The sequence below is a fragment of the Trachemys scripta genome, chromosome 1 (genome assembly GCF_013100865.1).
Source record: "Trachemys scripta elegans isolate TJP31775 chromosome 1, CAS_Tse_1.0, whole genome shotgun sequence".
Lineage (NCBI taxonomy): Eukaryota > Metazoa > Chordata > Testudines > Emydidae > Trachemys > Trachemys scripta.
Genome location: NC_048298.1, coordinates 96,152,844 through 96,173,138, shown reverse-complemented (window position 1 = coordinate 96,173,138; position 20,295 = coordinate 96,152,844). Strand labels below are relative to the sequence as shown.

The following is a 20,295-nucleotide window of genomic DNA, read 5'->3' as shown; positions in this document are numbered from 1 at the left end:
GGAGTTAACTGCTTGATTATTCCAGTTCTAACGGTAATAGTTAAGTAAACCATATCAGGATCAGCTGGCCCCAGTTTTTTATTTAAGGATGTGGTTCTTTAACTTTCAGTGCTTCTGGTGCTTTCTGGTTTTATTTGTGTTTCTTTTTGTTTTTTGAAATTTGAAATGTTTTCTGTTTTTCAAGCTTCCACGTTTGGGTCTCTTGAGTCACTGTTTAGAATGCAGAAAGGAAGTAATTGCTAGGGACAACAGCTGAGGTGGCTGGGTGGATGAAAGAGAGAAGGAACATGCAAACCCTTTATAAATATTATATTTTATAATATTAAATAACACTTAAAGGGGAGAGGAGATTTCAAAAGCACGCCAGTGAGTGCGGAGAACAAGTCACATTGATGTCATGTAGGCTTTGTGCTGCTAGCTCACTTACGAGGTTTTGAAAAACCCACTCTCTGGGTAAAATTTTCTAAAGCACCCAAGTCCCATTGACTTTCAGTGAGACTTAGGCATCTGTGCCAGTTTTGAAAATGGGGGACTTAGGTGCTTTACTCTGTATCTTTAAAGACCATAGGTTTCTAAGGACTGGAAAGGAAAGAGTGCACATAGTTTTTCCAGAATCTCATTATTCCATTAACTGGAAAGGGAGTTGTGGGGTCTCAGAGGCAGATTTTCAAAGGTAGGTAGGCACATAAAAGATGCAGATAAGTGCCTAGTGAGATTTTCAAATGTGCTTAGGTGCCTATGTGCATCTTGAGGTGCATCTTTATTCAGATTCCTTTCAAAATCTGGCCCTCACAGCCTTGCCGGATAAGCGCCAGGATCAGTCATTAAAGCAGTGTCTGAGCAATGAAGATGCCACCATCTGTGTGTGAGAGAACTAGGATGTTAAACTGTAAACAGATTCTTCCGATTGTCACAACAAGGAAGAAGATGAAACCAATTACATGAATGGAAGGACAAATTTGAATTGCAAACAGATTAGCTTTACGTTCCCAAGGTGGTGAGAGAAAAAAGGAAAGACTTCTTCGAAAAGTAAATACAGTTTAAACCTTGACAAGAGCCATTGAATCTAGTAACTCAGATAACTTTTTGTAGTTATTAAGCAGGATAATTAGATGAGACAATTTATTTTTGGAACCATTTTTCACTCTAAAATTGCAACTTTACTATGGAAATAAAATAGTTTGAATTATTATACACAAAATACGTATATTACAAAAGTTGCAGGCCCGATTTGCTAGTACACACTGGCTGCTTTATGCCACTCCAGTGATGCAAAGCATCCAGATATCCAGCTCCACCACCCAGGTTAACCTGTGCTTTAGGACCACCATAAACAATTCTTCCTATCCCTTGGTGTTTAAAGGTCTGATCCACGGCTCATTGAAGTAGAAACTTCCATTGATTTCAATGGTCATTTTGTATCCAGCCCTAAACCTTTAAAATCCTTTTATCTTCTTTTAAATATTTCATGTGGCATATTCTGGTTAGCAAATTACCCAGGACAAAATAGACTATATTAAAACTGCATGCAAAAGAGTTATCTTCATGGAGTGGAAAACCAGGAGTCAAGATAAAAGATTCAGAAATGAGTATTTTTTTTTAAGGTAAAATGCAGCCTATCTTTAATTATTTAAAGGGATTCTGTAATGATTTAGTCAATGCATATAAATTATTTTGTTTAATACATTGTGATATTTTTAAATGTTTCCATTACGTTTTTTTAAAGTTGTTTTTTGTCATTCAACTGCTGTTTGCAACCCAGACATTGCTTCAGTGTGCTAGTATGTGAGTATCAAATACTGCAGTATTGCCAACCTAAAGGGTTCCAAAATCATGAGATTCATTTTTTTAAAAAAACTTTTTTTTTAGCCAGTTTTGCATTTTGATTTGCATTCTGGTTTCAGGGCCTTTTAGAGTGCACTTGAATCACATTTTCAAGCATTTCTCCACAACCACAAGGAGCAGAAACTTACTATTTTTGTAAACAAAAGCTGAGATTTTCCCATAATCACTTGTCTTCAGGAACTGGGTCTAAGTAAAATGCCAAATATCATGAGGTTCGTGATGAAATCATGAGTTGGCAACACTGAACTGACAAATCTATATGTTTTGCATTTCTGCTTAGACAAAATGCATAAATGTTAAGAAAAGTCTTTTTAAATTGTTTCCAGTTTAATAATCTTTTACTAACACACATGAAAGAGAGGGAGCAGCAGGCCAGGCGTTCTTCGAGGGCCCTTCAGCTTTGGAACTTGCTGTCCTGGATCCAACTAGTCCTAGTTTATTGATGTTTGCAAACATTGATGGGTGTGTTACAAAGCCTCCTGTATTTTACTAGCTGAGAGAGACCAAGAGGACACTGGTGGGAGATCATAATATTTCTCACTGTTGTGTTGTGACTTGTATTAAAGAGTGGGCAAAAGGAGTTTCCTGGAATAGCTGTTTGTATAACACAGATTTTAAAATATGTCAAGGGGCACCTAAAGCATAGGTGCTTCCTTTTAATGTGTGTTTTAAAGTGAAAGTAACTTTAAAAAAAAAAAAACTGTAAAAGGACATTTACTTGTAAAAAAAAAAAAAAAAAAAAAGTCAAATTAAAACAAACATCTCATTTTTCCAGTAGGTTTTTTTCATTTCTACATGTATCAAATGACTCATTTAAAATTTTATCCGAGGTGTGAAGTTTTTTTTTTCCTAGATCCCATTAGCTAGAATATATGTCCAATTAAAAACACATCATCTGTTTTGGCTCCTGTTTTATTTAGCTGGATAATAAAACTTCAGTACTTTGAATGCTCTGTAAACATAATGTTTACTAATTTTGCATCCATGTATGTAGTTATAACTGGATTTTGGCTAAGGAAAACTCATGTTATTTTGCATTTATTCAACTAAATCTGTGAAATAAAGAATTATGGTCCAGATTTTGCAATTCTTACTCATGTAACTGCTGCATATTACTCGTGCGTAAGGACCACTTGCACGTATAAAGGTTTGCAAGATTTGTCCTGTGGTTGTAGACCTTTAATTTAAGCCTATTGGTACTATTCCTTAGGGAATACATTCCTAAAATTTGAGGGCATATGTTCCAGAAATACTTATTATATTCTTTAAATTGCTTATTTCAAAGGCAACCCACTGAAGGTCGATCACGTGATGGTGGTTTACGTCTTGGAGAAATGGAACGAGATTGTTTAATAGGTTATGGAGCCAGCATGCTTTTGCTGGAGAGACTGATGATTTCAAGTGATGCCTTTGAAGTGGATGTCTGTGGACAGTGTGGCTTGTTGGGATATTCTGGCTGGTAAGTTGACTCATTTTAATGTTTTCCTGTTACTGGGTTTACATCCTGATCTTTCCCTCTTGTTTTGCACATGCAGTATTATGTTCTGTATGTTCACTTTAAAGAAAGCCATTGAATCTTTAAATTATGTGAAGCAAACTGATTAACACAGTAAATACATCTACAGAATAATACTTAACACTTGTGTGGTGCTTTTCATCTTCAAAGTGCTTTGCAAACGTTAGTTAACATTTCCATACATTTTAATTAATCTACATCAATGACTGGGTAAGTGTAAAGAGGATGCACTCCGAATGGTCATGGGATTGGTAACAGGATATAGAGCTTTTCACTATTAAGGCACTGGTTCCTTCTGACTTGGTAGTGCAGTTATCACACACAGTGGGAAATGAGTTAGTAGTCTATGGGACAAATTCTGTCCTAACTGAAGTTGAGGTGTCAGAGGGTTCAAGGCAAAATAAAATCTGACCTTTGTGGTCCATCTCTAAAAGTGGGAATAAATATCCATGTCCCAAAACTCAGTCACAGTTGGTACCTTTTGTCAGCCTGAGAGACAAGACAAGGTTGGAATTAACATGGAAACTGTACTGCCCTCTCACTCATTCTCTAGGGCAGGGGCGGGCAAACTTTTTGGCCTGAGGGCCACATTGGGTTTCATAAATTGTATGGAGGGCCGGTTGGGGCGGGGAAGGTTGTGGCCCAGCCCCCACCTCCTATCTGCCCCCCCTTCCCCGGACCCCTGCCGCCCCATCCAACCCCTCCTCTCATTTCTGATGCCCTCTGCCCTATCCAACCACCCCTTCTTCCTGTCCTCTGACTGCCCCTGGAACTCCTGCCCCTGACTGTCCCCCCCCCCCCCAGACCACTGCCCCCATTCAACCCTCTGTTCCCCCCCCGACCGCCCCGACCTCTATCCACACCCCTGCCCCTTGACCACCACCCTGAACTCCCCTGCCCTCTATCCAACCCCCCCACTCCCTGCCCCCTTACCACGTTGCCTGGAGCACCGGTGGCTGGTGGTGCTGGAGCCGAGCCACGCCACCGCCACTGCACAGCACAGAGACCGGGTCAGGCCGGGCTCTGCAACTGCGCTGCCCCAGGAGCTCGCTGCCCCAGGAGCTCACAGCCCCGCCGCCCAGAGCATTGCGCTGGCGGTGGAGCGAGCGAAATGAGGCTGCAGGGGAGGGGAACACCAGGGGAGGAGCCTCCCGGGCCAGGAGCTCGGGGGCCGGGCAGGACGGTCCCGCGGGCCGGATGTGGCCCACGGGCCATAGTTTGCCCACCTCTGCTGTAGGGGCTTGTCTGCATAGAGTTTGTGTGCCAATTTAACTCAACCAACTTAATTCAGTTGTTGCAACTCTCCTACTGGGAACAGGCTGTTGGATGGGTTTGTGTCTTAAATCACGTTAGCTTAGGTCATTTACAAACTAGCTTAAGATAAATTGATTGACACTTAAAACTAATTTAAGTGTCCACACACACAATTGCATGGATTTATCTAAACTGGTTTAAAATCACAGCTTTAGTTAAAATGGTGCAAATTTGAGTGTAGACCAAGGCTTAGTTAATTGTCTCTGAGAGCTTGTCTGCCCAGCATGGCAAAGTGCACTGAAGGGTGCGATCTCTAGCGCTCTAACATGTGGTGCTGTAGCCAACCTGTGTAGACCCCGCTGGAGTGCTTTAAATGGTACCCAGTTCAGATTAATGTCGCCCTGCTTGAAATGGAACTATCTCAGCGTGGACTAGAGCATGCCAGCTGGATCTACATGGGGCAGTTAGAACGCAACACGTTAGCGCTCTACAGATCACACCCCTCTGGTGCACTTTGCTTCGCTGTGTAGACGAGCTCTAAGTCATTGGCAGGGTACTGTTGGGAACTTGCACTGCCACTCACTGTACCTCTTCTGTAGCTAGCTTTGAAAAGTAATGGCCGCCATCAGTCCTCCAAGTTATGAGTCTAGCACATTTCATGATACTTAATTGAATTAACTTTTATCTTTTATTAAGGGAGAGTGATGAGATTTTTACAACAACGAAAAAAACATAGGACCATATATTTCTGAGGGAGTCATAAATATTTTTGAAGGACTGCTATTCTTTTTCAGTAAGATTTTCAGAAGCGTGTAGTGTCCTTTCATACTTAATTTTACTACAGAATAGAAAAAAAAATATTTAATACCCTACTGGTTTTTCTGCAAGTTGCAAAATACACAAAGGGCACCATTAATAGATGGTGTTCTTAGTTGCTGAGACTGGGTTTTTTTTGTGTACTGTAATTCTACCCATGTTCTCTGACCTACTCCAGTTCCCTTAATACTTTCTGTATGTTCTCATGAGCAATAGACTTTCTGATTTCCTTTTACAGGAGCAAAGTCTGCAGGATTCTCTTTTCTAAAGCCATTTCTCCACCTACCACACCAACCAGGAGTAGATGGGTGCATATTTGTTTTGTTCATTTGTAGAGAATGTTTTCTTTTGGGTTGGAGGACCAGGAAGAGCTCACCTCTGAATCTCTGATCTATGCTGTACCAATTCAGTACCGCATAGATCTTTTGGAGATGTTAGTATTGCTTTAGTCTCCCATTGCCACGTGCTTGTCCTTGCTAGAGAACAGAGTTTCCCACTCTCCTGGTGTCTCTGGGCCAAATTTTGTTCTGGAACCAGAGTAAACTCCAGGGGCACAGGTGTTTTAATGATTGCCCCTGTGGCCATTCCAGGGGCAGTGGTGGACAGGAAATAACAACGAAGAAGAGCACACAGGAATGCATTAGTAGTAAAATTCAAGGGGCTCTATTCTCCTGCCCTATGATAAAAGTGACTCTTTTATTTAAAACAGTGGGAGTTACTTGCATCCTGCATTGGAAAAATCAGGCCCCATGTCCGCTACTGTTCTAATACTACAGAGATTTATCTCAATACAATAGAAAGATCTGTATGTATGGTTTTGTTTGTTTTTGTTTCTTAAAAAAGCAAATGTTCTCAGACTATCTAATGAGTCCTGCTGGCTCTGGTTTTTCCTTGAGTCTTTGTGGTGCCTGTAAAGCTGATGGATTACGTCTTTGCAGGACAGAAATCATTTAAAGGGGAATTGGACTCTCCCCTACGCTTGGCACAGGAAAATTACTTTCTTCTCTGGAGAACTTCCAGCCCCTGCTAGAAAATCCTCCAAGTCTAAACTTTAGAGAAACCAAAAACGCTCTTTAACTGGATACAGGAAGAGAGAGAGAGACCTGATTGCACATATCATCTGTATTATAAATGAATGATTTACCTTTTAGAAAAGGGAGAAGCAGCTGTATCAATGTCCTTGAACCCCCCAGCCCCTGAATCCCAGCCATGGATTACTGAATAGTTGAGATCAGGTTCACCACAGACTCAAACCTTCATAATTTCCTGTGAGTCTTGCAGCGCAGAAGAGAGGGTTGGGGAAATGAGCGCGGTGATCAGCATCTTCTGTTTGTTGTACTTCTCTGGCTGTGGAATCTCCCCCAGATTACTGAATTTCCCACATTGCCACCATTTGTGCTTTGCCTTCCCCCGCTGGCTCCTGTACAGAACGCCCTGATAGGTATTATGGGAATACAAGACAAGGTACACCTGTCGGAGATGTTAGAAAGAAGCACTGGTTGCTGGGGAAAGGCAGAGCATAACTAACCCAGCAAGGATGGAGCTTCCTTGTTGGAACGTGACCATCTGTTAGTCTCCCTCTATTCAAATGCTTTCATCGTAGGAAAAAAAACATTTCTTTGCAGGTAAGATTATGATGTCCCTGTCGGCCTGGATTCTAGCCTAGCGCAAGCTTTATCATATGCAGACTAACTGCATTTTCCTCAAGTACTGCAACCATGGAATTGGAGGCCAAAACTATTTGGAATGCAACACCTCTTAATGGTGTGGATTTGGATCCCAGAGGCCTTAATTTTCTCCTACGAATTTGGTGTACTGTGTATAAAGCTATACAGTAGGTTGCCACGAATACATCTTTGTTATTAGAAGCTATGGACGTTTGTCTGCCTACTTTTCATAGTATGTTATGGGTGAGGAAGTAGACTGAAAGTAAATCTTGCTCTTTTGTATGTGAAAGAGATGGGATGCTTTTTTTGGTCTCAGTGTCAGAATATCTTCCTTTTTATCATTTGATGTGCATGTGTTTTGCCCCAAAAGAGGGTATCTCTTTATTTTCCTCTACTCTTGTGCTCATATAGCAGAAGTCTAGGTGGATAGTCTGAGGATTGAGGTTGTTAAACATCCATGTTCCCTGAAAGGAGCATAAAGCCTGGTCTGAACATCCCTCAATGATCAGTGATTTTTTTTTGAGAGAGAGAGAGAGTGTGTGTGTGTGTGTGTGTGTGTGTGTGTGTGTGTGTGTGTGTGTGTGTGCGCGCGCGTGCACCCTTAGTGTCACATATAATAGGGCTTTGGTCCCTGGTTCAGGCCTCTCGGTGCTGCTGCAACACAAATAAATAACAGCAGAACTACCTAGCAGCAGGATACCACCTGTTGGTTTTCTTACCGTTAATGTTATTTAAACTGTTTAGATTCCTAGTTGTGTTTTTGTCATATGACTCAGCCAATGGCTACTGAAGATGTCAGGCCTTAGAAGAAGACCGTATTTGGATTGTTTAGTACTATATAATTGTTTAAATTCTAGTTTGATGTGGAGTCCTATGCGAGAAGACTAAATCATTGTGACTTGAATCTCTCCAGTTAAGCAGCTGTGTAGACAGGCATTACTCTGCACGTGAGTGCCAAGTGCACTCTTCGAACTTCTGTCATGATACCAGAAATATATATATGGGCCAGACTAATGAATGTGTGATAAGTGCTATGCCCTCCGGAGCATGAAACCTGGGTTCATTTTCCAATGCCAGGCTCTGGCTCCACGGGCAAGGATGGGCCGAGAGTGTAATCTGCTTCTGAGTGGAAGGAGAATGCTTATGTTTCTCAACCGCAACTTCTTCCACCTGTTTATGGCTCTGCTTTGTACAGCTTCAAATGCAGACATGGCCAAAGCTGACGGCTGCAACATGGGTCCTTGAAGGAGTTGGAGGAGGTGGGGGGAATCAGAAAGGCTACATAAAGTAAATCATTGATCCTTCTACTAGTGAGGGTAAAAAAATGAGCTTTTAACCCTTTAAATTAGTAGTTTGTTAAACAATCAAACCCTTTTTGTTCAACTTTGTTGCAAAGTTTAAAGTTTGTAAACTGTAGGTGACGTTTCTCCCAGAGAGAGGAACCGACATTCAAAGCAATCTAATTCTGTAAAAAGCTCCCTGGTGGGGGAGAATAATCAATAATGGGTGGTTTCAGTTATTAAATAAGCTGTATCCATCCGTAGTTGCAGCAAGTGACCTGTAATGAGCAACACAGTAGAAACTAAGTAATTAGAGCAGCTCAGAACCTTTCAACTGGCCTTTGTCAGAGACTCAAGCATCAGTGAGGCACTGGTCTGGGAAAGCTTGTAGCAACGCATTGTTCTGTAGATGACAGTAAGGGCACTAGTCGCCAGGAAAAAAAAATGGTTACATAGAAGATGTTCCTCTAACACGTATATCCAATCTAGGGTGGTGCAGCTGGGTTATACTTTCCTGAGGGAAGTAACAACATATTGACTTCAGTGGCAGGATTGGTTCCTCTGTGGGTGAGGAGGGACCCCTGCAGCTGAGAGTCTTTCAGTGAAGGTTTAAAAAAAAAATCATTATGGGTTACCAATTTAGTGCTAGGTCCTACTCCCCTTACATAGTCCCAATGAGTTCAATGACAGTTCTCTGATGAATACAGCAAACTGGGTTTGATCCTTACGCTGAAGATGTTCATGACACATAGGAGACCATAAATATTTTGGGAGATTGTGCAGGTGCAATATTTTGGGTGTTTGAAAATTTATGGACACAGAAAATGTTGGCCTCTGGTCAGCCTTTGTGTAAGTATAATTTACACTGCACTGCATAACTGTCTCTTTACACAAGTCTTAATTTGGCCCTCTAAGTGCACAACTTGTTATGCACTGCGCATCTCTAAACATGCGCGCTTTCTGTGACGGGTTCGGTCACAGAGACCCCCTTTCGGACTGTCACCTGATGTGCTGAAACTACCTCTGAGCCGTTTTCCCTGGCAGCTTGGGACTTCAGAACCCCATCTTGTTGAGCCAGACACGCTAGCCTGCTACAAACACAGACCCAGGTCTAGTCCACGCCCCCAAAGCTGCAGACTTAACTGAAAACAGCTCAGCAAGTACTCCTGTCTCCAGCACCCAGACACCCAGCTCCCAATGGGATCCAAACCCCAAATAAATCCGTTTTACTCTGTATAAAGCTTATACAGGGTAAACTCAAATTGTCCACCCTCTATAACACTGATAGAGTGATACGCACAGCTGTTTCCCCCCCCCAGGTATTAACCACTTACTCTGGGTTAATTAATAAACAAATGTGATTGTATTAAGTATAAAAAGTAGGATTTAAGTGATTTCAAGTAATAACAGACAGAACAAAGTAAGTTACCAAGCAAAATAAAACAAAACACACAAGTCTAAGCCTAATACATTAAGAAACTGAATACAGGTAAATCTCACCCTCAGAGATGTTCCAATACGCTTCTTTCACAGACTAGATTCCTTCCTAGTCTGGGCCCAATCCTTTCCCCGATACAGTCCTTGTTAGTTCCAGCTCCAGTGGTAATTAGGGGATTTCTCCTGACTGGCAGAACTTTGTTCTGTTCCACCCCCTTTATAACTTGGTACAAGGCGAGAATCTTTTGTCTCTCTGGATCCCCACCCCTCCTTCTAAATGGAAAAGCACCAGGTTTAAGATGGATTCCAGTTCAGGTGACATGATCACGTCACTGAAAGACCTCCTTCTTCATTACCTAGTAGCTGGAAGACGTACATAAGAAGGCTTGCAGGCAACAAACCCATTCACAGTTCACTGATTCTGAAGCACCTTTAATTGCTTCCACTTAACAAGTTTACATAAGTAATACAAGTTTATATCTTATTCTCCTAACTCCAGACATAGAAATAATACATGCAAACAAATAGGATGAACACACTCAGTAGATCATAAGCTTTGTAATGATACCTTACAAGAGACCTTTTGCATAAAGCATATTCCAGTTATACTTATGAGTGTGAATATAATGTATTTCCATAAACATATGGAGTGCAACATCACACTTTCCATCTAGATTTTGTAGGCAGACCTTTGACAGTATGAGATTGTACTGTATCAATGCTGGAGTAGATAAGGACATGTGACCAGCCAGAACATAGCCCACACTCCTCCCCACAATATTATGTCTGTCTGCCAGTCTCAACTTGCCCTACCCACCACTGAACTATGAGGTTCATTTTCCATGTAGTTCCAAGAAAGATCCTGTTAAATCACTGTACCACATCTGGCCCTGATCCCAGACTGGGCATGGGTATGACCAGAAGCAGAAATGTCACGCCCTATAGAGAGCTCTGTGGCTGCACATGTGACTGCCTCTATTTTCTGTAACTGTTGCTATGTCCACCTCAGAAAATGGTCACCTTTCTCATAACTTTGTCTCATTCAAATATTAACAGACAATGAGGAAAAGATGTATTGCATAAAAAATTGAGCTCTGTTTTCTTTAAAACCGTTAGCCTCAACAATCCAATTGCATAACGGTGCCTGTTGGTTTGGGCAACAATAATGCCCACTTGGAACAGGTATTCTCTGGAAACAGTTGGTTCTCTTTAGCTAACATCTTATTGTCTTCAGTCAAGTCAAGAAAGTACTGATCCTGCTTGTTTAACTCACAAATCGTGTTGGGTAGAATCCATTCTTCACCCTGAATTGGAGTACTGTAGTCAATGTTGCTGTACCGCTAGCTGAGAGATCAGTTGGTAATGAAGGACTCCAAAATATGGAGCGTGTAGAGGTCAGGGGCTGCCTTGAATTTCTTGAAAAATCAGTAGCTCCTGAACAGCATTATTTATTATTAAGGCTATGATTTTGTCACTTTTATTTTTAGTAAAAGTCATGGACAGGTCATGGGCAATAAACAAAAATTCACAGAAGCCGTGACCTGTCTGTGACTTTTGCTGCTGTGGCTCCATGGTTTCCCCCACCACTATGGTGGCTGGGAGCTGGGAGGTTCCCCCTCTGCCCACAGTGGCTGGGAGCTGCACGGTGACCATATTTCCCAAAGAGAAAATGGGACACCCCAGCCACTCGCCCGAGGCGTCGTGTCTCCCCCCCCCCCCCCCCACACACACACACACATTGCAAGGCTGTCGCCTGTTGCCGGAACCCTGAGGAGGGCCCCCTCAGGAGTCTGTCGCCTGTCGCTGGAATCCTGCCAGGGCCCCACTGGCTGTCAGCTCCAGAGTCCTGCAGCCCCTGAGGCTGAATCAGAGAATGTCATGCAGGTCTCTGGAAGTCATACCTTCCGTGACTTCCATGACCTCCATGGCATAAGCGTAGCCTTATTTATTATCGATAGTTCAGGACAGGAAAGAAGTGGCATGGTTTTATGGAATAACTACCGCAGACTTTGGTGTTGGCTCTCAGAATCGAGAGTCTTGTAGCAAATCAGTTCATTTTATCATCCATGCTGTTTCATATATAATCCGTGTATGCTGAATAGATTTAAATTGTAGGATTATAGATTTTTCACTCTGATCCTGAAACTGTAGCAACAAGAGTGGAACCCTGGCAGTTTAATACAAAATCACTAAATTTAATTTAAATCAAGTCTACAGGTAGCCAATTATTTTTTTTGTCAAGGTCCAAATTTCTTGGTTAAGGTATAATCAAGGTCCAGACTCCAGAAAAAATAACAACAATAATTGTGATAATAAGTAAAAATATTTCAGGGTCCATTCAAAAGTGTCTGGCAGTCTGGATTTGGCTTGCGGTCTGCCTCTTCACTACATCTCCCCTTAAGGTTGTTTTTGAAACTTCAGTTGACTTCACTGGGTCTGATGCTATTGACATCAGTGGGCTTTGGATCAGGCCCATGACGACAAAATCAAGTGACTGAATAAGCATTGATTCTCACCATTGTGGATATTGGCAAAACTCCCATTGACTTTGGAATGAGTCTACCAGCAAACAGCCATCAAATAGAAAGTTTAGGACCTAATGATCTGAGACAGGATTTGAACCTGCATCTATAGATTGAAAAGATTGATAGCCCATACTAGACTCCTGAATCATTGAATTTCTTCAGTGGATTGCTTTCTAAACTTTATAAAGTATTATGGAGAACAAATGAATCAAAGAATGAGAAATGGGAAAGTAGCAATGTGATATTTGAGGAAGAGTTTCCAATTCTTCATATGATGTGTAAGGTGAGAGGGAGTAAATACTAAATGTTATGTTGCTGGTTCTTATCTCCATGTAAGATAAAGATAGGCTGTAGAATGCTTGATGGTCTGATATTAGGCTATTGAACAAAGGGCATTTTCATTCTAATTTATTTGAAGTGCCCAGTTGCACACATGTACTAAAAATAATTATACAGCAAACAAAAAAACAACTCCCTAAATTATCATAAGATTCTGTTACCCTGAGTGACCAGTGGCAGGAACATTTAAAGGCAGATTCACTAATTTCCCATTTTAATTGCAACCTGCGCTGCTTTGGTTGCTTATTTGTTTGCGGACGCCGGAGGAACAAGAAATATTTAGCATAGTCCTACATTAATATGAATGGATTTGGGACACTTTGGTAATGGGAGAAAGCTCAGATGAGAAAACAAAGGTTGAAGGCCCCTTCTCCCTGCTCTATCAATTTTGAAAATGAGTAAAATGGAAACTGAACAACTAGCCAAATGTTTAGAAAGATTTAGATTTTGAATCCCCTTGACCACTGTTTACGTAATGCTGTCTCTTGAGTGGCCATATTCCCAGTGTGTGAGGGGGATATAGCACGCAGTCCTGCGAGATGCTGAGCACTCAGGTCCCAATCCAGTAAAGCACAGACTTAACTTTAAGCACATGAGTAATCCTGTTGGCTTCAATGAGATTATTCAGGGACTTACAGATATGCACGTCCTTAAATACTGGAACAGGGCCAGAGTGCTCCGCACATTCAAAGATGGAGGCAATGGAATATGTATTGTTTAAATGCAGTGGGATACAAGAACCATTTGATAATTGTAGCAGAGCTTCATGTATTAACCAGCAATTAATTTGTTTTTGTTGTTTCCCTAGGTGCCATTACTGCAAGTCGTCTTGCCACGTGTCATCCCTGCGCATTCCATATGCCTGTAAACTGTTATTCCAAGAACTCCAGTCGATGAACATTATACCCAGGCTAAAATTGGCCAAGTACAATGAATGAGCCAGCAAAACAAAGACTTAAGAAGAAATTTAAAAAAATGTGCAGAACTGGAAGGAATTTCTGTGAAAAGGAGTGACTGTTAAAACTGAGGGGATGGGGGAGGGAGGGAAGAGTACTGATGAATTCCTTATTATTTTCCCTCTGCTGTTTTAAGTTGATTGGGAGACTGTGCTGCAGAGAACATCAAGAGCAATTGGTGGGGACTCAGGCAGCCTGGCTGAATCAGATGTGTAGCAATTGTGTAATAAGGCCCTGATCCAGCAAAAGCACACGTAACTTTTAAGCATGTGGTAGTCATGCATTCAGGATGCAAGTGTTTCTTTGGATCAGGGCTTAAGTTTTATTAACTACAGTGGTTTATCCATATTACTTAAGTATTCGTTTAATTTTTCCAGACAGACAGTGTATGAAAGACTAATAAAAAAATTTTTGAGTATATTGCCTGTGTTTTGCTTTCATGACCAATTGTTAATGTTGTAAAAGATGGTATCGTAAGTACTTTGAAGGGTCAAAATTGTTAAATTTGTTGTGCTGAAGCATTTATTTACAATCTTTAGACAGTTTGGCGAGACTAAACTTACTTTCTGAAAAACTTCAATTCAACCTTTTGAACAATATTTTCCTAAGCAAATAAAAGATGCATGTGTGTGAGGTGTTAATACAAATATAAAGTCAAATGCTGCCTTCAACTAGGCATACACAACTTCCAGGGAAGTTTGAGAGTGGATTGCATGCATGCATCGGAGGGCAGAATTTGATTTATAGAGACAGATTAATATTTTGATTCTTATTGAGTACAATATTTTAGTACATAATAACTTGCCTTCCAAGGGTTGAAGGCCTGAAAAAACAGGATATAAATGTTATAGCTAATAATGGAGAGTCTCCCAGGATGTGTTTAAAAGAAAAATTGGGTTTTTAAAATTAAATTTGACAAAGCTTTAGAAAATATACTGTAAAGGACAATCATGCGCTGGCAGAGAGACAGACTTGAGTGACCAAAGAAGATTTAGAGAAGGAAAAAAAGCTGTGCTTCTGTTAATGGGATACAGGGCCTAAGAGCTAAAGCAGTGGGTGGAATTAACACTCTGAAGTCACTTGGGCCCTGATTCAGCAAAGGATATAAGTACATCTTAATTTTAAGCACATGACTAGTCCCACTGAAGTCAAAATTAAGCATGCACATTGTTGGATTAGGGTTTCAGAGAGAAATAGCTGAACAGTCTGGATCACAAGCAAGAAAGTAAAATATTAGCTGCATAGTGGAGATCTTGAGACACACATCAGCCAAGAAATTTCAATAAACTTGTCTTCCTTATTTTCTTGCATACATTTTCTGATGAGGTGCTACTAGACTGGCTCACTATTTTTAGCTGCTTCCCAAACATTTAGATCAGTAGCTTTGTGTCTGGGTTAATGAACCAAGTCTGAGCAATGAGACTCACAAATGAGGGGGTGGATCTCTCCTTTTCTTTGCATTCAGAGTAATAACAGTCTGGATAATTCAGAGAAGAACATTTGGACCTGGAAAGGTTTGGGTGTCTTTTTTTCTTTTTTTAGTCACCTACACTGTGACCTGAACAACAAGATGCTATTAACAAAAAGTTAAGGCATGTACAAAATTGTACATTGCCCCCCTTTCCCCTCCCCCCCCCAAAGGGTAACTTATCTTTCTGCTGCCAGGCTGTGAGAAGGGGGCGGGAAATTAACAAAAAGCCCTGGCCAAATAAGTGCAACTACATTGTTCCCAGAGACTGCCAAATTGAGGCTCTGGTGGACCACCAGAGGGAGTGAGCTTCAAATGCTAGGGCCTTCCCCTGAGATAGCTCTGGCCTGGGTCCTGGAAAATATAGTCTGACTGAGGTGTTCATGCTGCCTAGTCCTGTCTTAATTGCTGTGATTCAGGGCTCTGAAGGTTGTAAGCAACATCTAAAATTGTATCTGCAAATCAACAGGTATCCAGAGTAGAAATCGGAAGGAGCAAAGGAATGTGTTCATAACAACCTACCCCTTTCAGAAAGCAGGCTTCTTGTGACCTTAAAGGGTAGCCTTAAGGTGCAGCAGTTGAGCTTAGAGATGCAAGGTCATGGGATAACGATTGTGAGGCCTGTGCTAGAGAGGTAGGAAAGATGGGTAGCCAATGATGGAGAAAAGGCAGTACAGGCCCCAATAGTGATCAGAAATCTCTAGCATTGATACATCCAGTAGAATGCAGAGACTATAAACAGTTGTGGCAATAGGCAGGTGTATTTCAATAGATTGTATAGATGCTGCCTCCACCAATTCCACTAAAAATGTTCCCCAACTATAAGCACCTACCACTGTCTTGTCCAGGTAAAGTCAAATCCAGGTTTCTTTCTTCTAGATCTGCCTCTCATACAGTGGGAGAGTAATAAGACTGTAAAATTCGGCTGAATTCAATATTTTACTACCTATGTTTACACCACGTGTTTTAAGAATGATCACCTACATTTACTGACCTAGTAAAACACTTTGAAATAATACATGGTGCTATGTATGATATCAGCACCGCAGAGCAAATATAGGAAACAGTGTGAGAACTGTTTATAGACTAGGTCCTAGGATATGCTTCTCAGGGTAGAGGTGCTGGGGTAGAGGATCCCAGTCTACGGCCCTCAGAAAAACTGTGCTTTGAAATAAGCCCCTCAAGTTGCTACCCTACTTTCAACTGAGAATCTCATCCTTGCAGCTCTGTGGAACTAGCACGCAGTATTCAAAAAGGAATTTGAAATGCTGGATCTGGCCGCATTCTGCAAGTTGATCTTTCCTTTGTAAAGGGAAATGCCATCACACACAGTTCTAATGTCAGCTGATGACTCCCGTGCTATGACTGGGCTTCCTCAAAACAGCCGTGTAATGACTTTTTGTCTAATCACTGAAGGAGATGTAATGTTCTAAACAAATACTTGATCTTAGGGCTTTCGTACAGGGTACTGTGGTTAGGAAACTGCGCCATAAAGTTTTCATTCTATTCCAGCTTCTTTATTTCTTCCTACTTGGTGTCCAGGAGAAGCTTTTTACCAGAAGTCCTGTTCAACATGAAGGTCACTAGTATTACTCCCAGCTGAAATGCTGAACACAATCCACTTTCCAGCTCAAGTAAACGTGTATTTTGCTACTAGCTGGGATACCTACCCTATAAATCATTTTAAATCATCCCATTTATTTTGAGGATACAAGGATTTGACAGTATTAAAAAATGTAGAATTGTTAAACTTAATTTCCAGCCCAGACTTCCATAATCAAGTCTATGATAGCACTGCAAAATGAAGTCTGGGTCCACATGAATGAATTGAAAACCATCCCTTAAAATACCATAAATGTCTAGCCATGCTGTGTAATTATGAGGAATAAAATTAAATAAGAAAGGTGCTAAACGATGTTTAGGTGCAGTTCATTCATAAAATCCGGAACTTGTAGCTGTAATTGAAGCTGGGTTTAGCTAATCATTTGTTCAGGCTTTAAAAAAACAGCCTCATTCTAGGGCCATTCACATTATTAAAAGCAATTTATAAAAACCAATTCAGTGAAGTTTTTATGTGAATGTTCCCAAATGCTCCAGCATTGTGCTTGTGCCTTGTAACCAGAAAGTGAAATTAATTATAAACAAAAGTGAGACTGGCTAGTCTTGTTTCATTATTCATGCAGGATGTTGTGCAAAAAGTGCAACTACATAGTGAAAAGATTTTTTTCAACATTTTTTAAAATAATCTAAATGTAATAATATTAGGTTAAATTGGTTTGTTTTTAATGTACTTGTCTTCAGAGATTATAAGGCCAGAAGGAACCGCTGTGATCATCTTGTCCAGGGGTCGGCAACGTTGGCACGCAGCTCGCCAGGGTAAGCACCCTGGTGGGCCGGGCCAGTTTTATTTACCTGCTGATGTGGCAGGTTCGGCCGATCGGGCCCCCCACTGGCCGCGGTTCGCCGTCCCGGTCCAATGGGGGCGGCGAGAAGCGGCGCGGGCGAGCGATGTGCTGGCCGCGGCTTCTCGACGCCCCCATTGGCCCGGGACAGCAAACCGCGGCCAGTGGGGGCCGCGATCGGCCGAACCTGCCCCGTCAGCAGGTAAATAAAATTGGCCCAGCCCGCCAGCGTGCTTACCCTGGCGAGCCACGTGCCAACGTTGCCGATCCCTGATCTAGTCTGACCTCCAGCATAACATAGGCCATAGACCTTCCTGAATTAATTCCTCTTTGAACTAGAGAATATGCATTAGAAAACCCTCTAATCTTGACTTTAAAATGTCCAATGATGGGGAATTCACCTCAGACCCTTGGCAATGGCAGAGTCCCCTTTAAATATATATTTGGGATATACAAGTGGATAGCAGCAATGCCCACAGCGTAGGTGTTACTTTTTGCTGCTTATAAGCCCAGGAGAAGCGGGCACGCACACACACACATTCTTGTCCTGATGAGAAACTGAAAACTGCCCTCGATAATTACTTGCATTTCTTGATTTTTAAAATGAAATGATAAAATCTGACACTTTTCACAGAAAAAAAGCTGTTTAAAAGTGTAATGTTTATTTTAAGGACTAATGAAAAGGCTAGAGGTTTTTTTTTACTTCTTTGGCAAATGCACCAGTAGAAAGGGTGCCACTGGCCCCATGCCCTCTATTTCTTCTTACCGCACATGACGGTTGCTAGAACTACCCTTTTTGCTGTACCAAGGCTTCTTTCCCAGTGGTTTGGACTTTCTCGGTTCATATTTAATATGGAGATATACCCATCTCATAGAACTGGAAGGGACCTTGAAAGGTCATGGAATCCAGTCCCCTGCCTTCACAGCAGGACCGAGTACCATCCCTGACAGATTTTTTGCCCTAGATCCCTAACTGGCCCCCTCAAGTATTGAACTCACAACACTGGGTTTAGCAGGCCAATGCTCAAACCACTGATAGTTATTGCAGTCAGTGTATATGGTTCTTAGTTAGTGCATATAGTACTGTTAGTAGTTGTCCCTGTTGTTAAGAGACTCTTTGCCCAAGGGCTGAGTATGCCCTAGTCGCTGGTCTCCAAGATGTGTGCCTTGTGCAGCAAGCCGATGTCAGTGAGTGACCTGCACACTAGCTGTCTAAAGTGTCTGGGGAGTCTCACATTAAAGAAGTGCCAGATTTGCAGGGATTTCAAACCCCACATGAGAAAGGATAGTGATATTCGGCTGAAGGCCATTCTTATGGTGGCGGCCCTCAGATCGGCCTCGGAGCTGAGCCCCTCTGAATCGGTGCGGAGCACCTTGACATCCGTGCATAACGCTCCTTCGGCACCATGCTCTTCCCTGCACTGTGCTCTTCCCGGCACTGCTCCCCATCCCTGGTGCTGAGGAAGAGGCATAAGAAACAACACACCAAGAGAGGACGTTCTCCCATGCAGAGGAGGAACAAGAGGGGAGTGACTAGCATAGTGAGACCTGCATCAGACTGCTCATCCTCCCTGGAGCCTCTGATGATGCCGTTGACTCTGCCTAGGTGCTGAGTCCAGTAGGGGACCTGCCATCGTCTCCAGGGAGCAGCCACGCGGTCAGGCAACTGCTGGCCCCTTTGATCTGGGAGGCTGTCCAAGGCGCAAAGGACCTGCTGTCCCTCCCGATTCTGCCGACCCCTCAAGGCCCCTTGACAGCTAAGGTACTGGGGACAGAAAGGAGCAAGGTGCAGCGATAGTCACCATGGCACCGACCACTGCAGCACTGTCCAGGGGCAAGCCCTCCATGGTCCCGAGGCAGCAGTTCCCCGGCACTGCCCAGAGGCAGAAGCTGGTACTGCACCACCATGGTCTCCAGGAGAAGAATCCACTTCAGAGTCTGAAGGGGAATTCTTCACTCTACCCGAAACTTACTAGTACCCAGCCTACACACCAGACTTCGGTACCAGCCCTCTTGCCTGTGCCTGGCCACCGGGCCACTGACCAATGCAGTGGCAGTACTGGAATCCTTGGGGTTTTCCCCCAGAACTGGTCGCTCCTTCCCACCCCACCTCTCAGACTCGGTGGTGTCAGGAAGGTGAGCTCCTGTCTCTTCCTATCTGGCAACGGACCTGACTCCAGTACCGACCCTGGTGCCAACGTTCAGGAAGTGGCCCCAATGGACATGGTGGAGGGAGGAGGAGGAGGGAGCCCCACCTCTGGCACAGGCCTCCTCCTCCTCACCCCCGGACGAGGCAATTTCAGGCCCTAGCAACCCGCTCCCAGGAGCTCCTGAAAAGGGTTGCTGTGAACTTGAGCCTGGAGGTTGAGGAGCTTAAGGGTCAGCAGACAGCCTAATCCACGTGCTGGCTGCAGCTGCCTCCTCCAGAGTGCCTTGTCCGTTAACGAAGCGGTGATGGGCCCCGTCAGAACACTGTGGCAGACTCCTTCATCTCTCCCCCCCACACACACCTCAAAAAGGGCAGAGAAGAAATACTATGTCCCAGCCAATGGGTTTGAATACCTTTATTTGCACCCCCACCTCAGGGTCCCTGGTAGCGTCGGCGGCGAATGAGCAGGACAGACAGAGGCAGTCGAGTGTGACCCCCAAATATAAAGAGGCCAAGAGACCGGACCTGTTTTTGAACTTATGGTTTATTTGACGGGCAGTCTCTAGTTACGTATCTCCAACCAGCAGGCCCTGCTGGGGAGGTACGATTTTAAGCTGTGGGACTCATTGTCCAAATGTAGC

At 42.8% G+C, this 20,295-nt stretch overlaps 1 protein-coding gene across 1 annotated transcript in view; it reads left to right on the top strand.

Moving 5' to 3' along the window:
- POLR3B (RNA polymerase III subunit B) overlaps positions 1-14,053 on the top strand; it is a 133,492-nt gene extending 119,439 nt beyond the window's left edge. Inside the window, exons 27-28 of the mRNA XM_034778223.1 lie at positions 3,131-3,304; positions 13,488-14,053. Of these exons, the coding sequence (XP_034634114.1) occupies positions 3,131-3,304; positions 13,488-13,617 (304 nt within the window). The 3' untranslated portion in view covers positions 13,618-14,053. The remainder of the gene's footprint in view (positions 1-3,130; positions 3,305-13,487) is intronic.
- Positions 14,054-20,295: the final 6,242 nt, after the last annotated feature.